This window comes from Austrofundulus limnaeus, unplaced genomic scaffold, assembly GCF_001266775.1.
Source record: "Austrofundulus limnaeus strain Quisiro unplaced genomic scaffold, Austrofundulus_limnaeus-1.0 Scaffold1533, whole genome shotgun sequence".
Classification (NCBI taxonomy): domain Eukaryota; kingdom Metazoa; phylum Chordata; class Actinopteri; order Cyprinodontiformes; family Rivulidae; genus Austrofundulus; species Austrofundulus limnaeus.
Window position 1 is genome coordinate 33,642 of NW_013953935.1, and position 5,126 is coordinate 38,767.

Sequence of the window (5,126 nt, forward strand, 5' to 3'; positions counted from 1 at the left end):
AATAATAATAATGAGGTCAGCGTCGTGTTTACGTTAGCATTTAGCATGTAGCTAGCAGCTAACGTTACCTCTCACTGTTGTTGATCAGAACTCCTCCGGACTCCGAATGGTTCTGGTTTAAAGTCATGTCGGTGGTCGTCACGTCTGTCCCAGCAGCAGCAGATTATCAGTGGTCTTAATTTACCAGAAGAAAACCCGGATTAAAGTCTTCCTAAAACGCTTCGGTAGCTTTCCACTTTACCTTGGTAACCGTTGTTATGCTAATACTGGGGGGTTGGTACCCTTACGTACTGACGTCAGAAACTCCAACGTAAGGACGTCACGCATTAAAGAGAGTTCAGGAAAAACAAGTGCATTTATTTCCCAAAATATTCTTGATGAATTTTCCCTTTAACATGTTGTTTGGATTCTTCTCTTATCCCTTTAATAAAGAAAAACATTTGCATATTATCAACCTAATTAGTCAGAGGTGAGCAGCACTAATTTAAAAATTAGTTCCACTAGCCCTAAAACACTAACTCAAACATTTAGATCCTCTAATTCTAAAGCACTAAATAAAGCCAGTGAACCCATGARCATTGTTCAACAGACAACATGAGTCACATGTTACCATGTAAGTCTTATCAGTGAGTCCACAGCTGTGTTTGGTTCATGTTGTCACCTGGTGGATCAGTGACACACCTGAACAACATGTGACAACATTAATGTTGAGCAATAACATTTATAGACCTCAGGTAGTGCTTCTAGATTTAATATATACATTTATCAAGTGCTAATCCACTAACACATTTTAAAATTAGCAAAAAGCCCTAAAGCACTAATCAGGAAATTACTTCCCCTATTAGTGCTTTAGTGCTTTATCTGTGCCCACCACTGTAATTAGTATTACATAAATCTAAATTCTCAAATTATAAAACTTGCTTTTTAGGTTTTAAAGAGGAATTCAAACAATATATCAGAACAGTCCAATATTCAAAAAGTAGTAAAGCTACAACAGATAAATGTACTCACTTCATCTTTAGACAAGAAGAAGTTGAATATTGTAATTATAGTGGAATAGACACTTAAAGCTGATAAAAGTAAAGTGAAGGATGCAGATGAGTGTAGAAGTGATGTGTGAATACATCTCTCACAGTTGAGGGAGGGGGTGGTGTTAGTGTGTTATGTGCAAAAGTCACGCACTTGCAAAATGTGCAGTCCTGTATGAAACGGAGCAGTGTTAGTGTGCTCGACTACAGTGTGCTGTGGGCGGGGGGCATCCTTATAGCCTGGTAGATGGAGCTGTCCCTCAGTCTGCTGGTCCTGGCCTGGAGACCCTGCAGTGTCCTCCCTSATGGCAGCAGGCTGAAGAGGCTGTGCAGAGGGTGGGTAGCATYTCTCTCCAGGCGGGGGGCTTTCTGTGTGAGGTGGGTTCTGTACAGGTCCTGAAGGGAGGGGAGAGGGGTGCCAACAATCTTCTCAGCTGCTCTTACAATGCTCTGGAGGGTCCTGCAGCAGGCAGGCTACTGTGCAGACCCCATACCACACAGTGGAACAACTGGTCAGGATGCTCTCCATGGCCCCTCTGTAGAAGGTGGTTAAGATGGGGGTGGGGCCACCAGCTCTTCTTTGCAGAGAAARTAGAGTTGCTGATTTGGCTTCCTGGCTGGTGCTGCTGAGTTGTTGGACCAGGAGAGATCCTCTGTGACGTGCACACCCAGGACTTAACATATACAGTATATATATAAAGACACTTTTTCCTTCTCTCCTGCCCTTCCTTATCTTCCCTGCTTTGCTGCTTGAGCCTTCTCTATGTTTTCATCTGAAACCAGAAATTATGGATATTTTTATTTTTATGGATTTGGTTAGCTGGTCTCTTAATAAAATTTTTGGAACAAAGTTTATTTTTCTTCTTCCATGGGAGGACATGTCAAAGGTGGGACCTCTGTTCTTCTCTGTTCTGGATTTATGTCTGGACTCTGATCACTGGATTCTACAGACTGGCTTGGTGGTCTCCTGGTGGTCTACAAAACAGTGTTGGTGGCTGTTCATCTCCTGGCTGACTGACCGATATGAAGGATTGCCGTTCTATCAGCACTCCGATTTTTGCCTTGAGCGAGCTGGTCTCGGTCTGCAAGCGGTTCTATTGAGGGTCGCGGGCCGGCTGTGGTCCCTGGACTTTGCTGGTCAGATGGAATTGATCTTGAAGAAGCTGATAGCACGGCTCGGCAGGATTGTCCACATTATTTGTCTGATTGGATTCACCACATTGAGATGTACCAGTGGAGATTAAGGTAGATGGAAAATTGTTATTGTCTGCCTGACCAAAAACATTTCCTCTGTTCCCAAACAACTGATTACAGAATCTGGCTCTCCTGCAGGACCTTGAGCAGTTTGACTAAATTCTCCTTGATGTATACATCGACTGAGGGTCTGCCCCAGACCCCCACCCCCTCACACCCGACTGTGATCTGGTTCCTGGAGCAGCTGAGGGTCGCACAGAATGAACAGTTAACATCTATATTCTGAACTGTGGTGGTTTTGGGAACCAGGTTCTTCAGGCTCATTCTTCAGATATTCACACAAGCATACAACACTCATGGCTTCAGATACACACCCCCTAAACTCACTTACTCCTCTGGCTAATAAATCTGCTCTATGTAGAGTTTTTGTTAAAAACACCATAGTGTGTCACATTGTTGATATAATATGATGTTTTTGTTTTCCTCGTCTGTCCTTGTGTGTTTTTTAGTTTTTCTGTTCAGGGTAGCACCTCGTCATGATGTCTTCATGAAGATGATCCTTGCTCTGTGCAGGTCTGTGGCTGTATGACCCAGAGCACCTGTTCTCCCATGTTTGTCATGTTGTCTTCTTCTGAATGGTTGTTCTGAACTGTAGTTTCATTGTGCTCTGTACGATGATAATAAAGGTCTATCTTATCTTATCTTATCTTATAACACATGTATTACTCTATTTACCTTTGAAATCAACCCTTGTATAATTTTAATAAAGATTTTAAAAAGTCTGCTGTTTCTGGGTTTGAGGGTTGTTTTTCTGAGGAAGACATTCACTTTTGGCATCCGTCAACAAGGTCCAGATTAAAACTGTTTTTTCTTAGAGATTCCATTATTCTCAGATTAAAATCAGAGTTCTAATTTAGCTCACAGAATTCTACCTGTAATCTGAAAAATTATGTCAGAAAAAGGGACTTTGAACCAGAATTCCAACCTTTTTCTCAGAATTTTAATTTTCATCTCAGATTTATAATATTTTGAAAATAAAGCCAAAAATTTAAAATTCAAATCAGATTTCTGTCGACAATCTAGAATGGAAACTGTCAGGACCGACAAAATAACCCAGGGCACAGGATAGTTTCAAAAACCAAAACGCACGAGGCCTTTAATGAAAACTCAAAGAGGCTGATGATACAGCATTAGATGAAGAACATGGAGCAGGACACGACCAGGTAGACAGAACAATGATCCGACAATGAGACAGAGACCAGACTGATCTTAAATACACAGAAACCTGATGAGGGAACTGAAAACACCTGGAGAGAAACACAGGGTCAACAGCAGACTGAGGCGGCCAGCTGCACTGAGACACACAGGGGAACATAGAAACACTGGGATAAACAAAGCATAAAATGACAGACCATGAGAGAAACTGTTTTTAGAACTTTTAATTTAATATCAAAGTTCAGAGATTCTCAGATTAAAGTCAGAATTTGAGCTTTGATTCTCAGAATTATAATTTAAATTTCAGATCTATAAAAAAGTAAGACGTAAGAAGTGCAATTTTAAAATATTAGGTCATAATTTTGAGATACAATCACTTCTGATTGATGAGTCATCAATAATAAACAACAATTTTATGTTATAAAATCAATRATAAGATAAGATGATATCTCATAAGTATAAATGAGGATTTTTTAGCAGACAGAWATGGCAGAATATGGGCTTCTACTGCAATAATAAACACAATATTTGTTTATTTGTTTGTTTGTTTATTATTACACATTTATTTCATGAGCCTATTGACAGATTTAAATAACTCTTATACTTAAGTGAATAGTTTTTGGACTGAAGACGGCTGCCTTGCTGATTGATCAAACTTCTACAAGTTGTTTTGAGTAAAAGAATTAAAGAAATGTAGTGTCAGATGAAAACACGTCACATTTATTGTGTTCATGTGTTTGATGAAATAAACATCTGTGAGGGAACGTACACACAGCTTTGTTAATCTTTAAGAAGTTATTAGTGCTCAGGTTTGGTTGGGTTACTGAGCTGTGATAGAAATCTAAAATCAAACTGATTCAAAAGTTGATCAGTTACAGATGTACACTCAGTATGTACCATTTTAAAGCTTCGTTGAAGTGTGTGCAGTGGTTGATGAGATATTTTGCTAACAGTCAGGTACACACACACTGTTGCATTCAGTGATCTCTGCAGAGACATGTTGAACAGAAGTGTGTGTGTTTTGTTTTTCAGCACATATGGCACAAGTTAAAGAAAAAAGTCACAAGTCACAGTTACTGACGTTACACCTCCAACAGGAAGTGATGACTTCCGGCGCCTGTGTGACACTACACTGAAATGTGTTGCACACACACACACAGCTTCCTCATATCTCTCACACACACACASAGMSYYYWSYKGTCCTAGAAGGAGCCTGCTGATCAGCATCATGTCAGCTCAAAGGGAGCACAGCAGCAAGGGAGAAAAGCTGCTTCAAACACCTGAACAGGTAAGAGTTCAGCTTGACCTTCAGAAGCTCTCTGATGTACTGTTACCTGTCTGATCATGGCTCTGTTGCTTTGCATCAGGATGCAGCGTCAACCAAACTGTCTGATCGTTTTACAAGATACTTGTTGGCTTTGGCCTCAGCTTTTCTTCACACATGTTTTCAGCTTTATTAGATCGAAAACTTAAAGACCAAAGATAAAAAGTTCCATCCACATGTTGACTCACTGTATCCATCATCTGATGAGTCTGATTCATGCTGGTTTTAAATAAACTGCAGGTTCAGATCAGAGGAAGCAAAGCTTTCCAGACAGGGTTTTCTCTAAAACTCAATATTAATTATTAATTAATTAATGTATGTATGTATGTATGTATGTATGTATGTATGTATGTATGTATGTATGT

The 5,126-nt window shown here is 39.9% G+C and overlaps 1 protein-coding gene across 1 annotated transcript in view; it reads right to left on the bottom strand.

The window, feature by feature from the left end:
• Window positions 1-293, bottom strand: part of LOC106535694 (WW domain-binding protein 2) — a gene marked incomplete at its 3' end in the record, with an annotated part of 7,657 nt that extends 7,364 nt beyond the window's left edge. Inside the window, 1 exon segment of the mRNA XM_014032763.1 lies at window positions 69-293. Within this exon segment, the coding sequence (XP_013888217.1) occupies window positions 69-127 (59 nt within the window).
• Window positions 294-5,126: the final 4,833 nt, after the last annotated feature.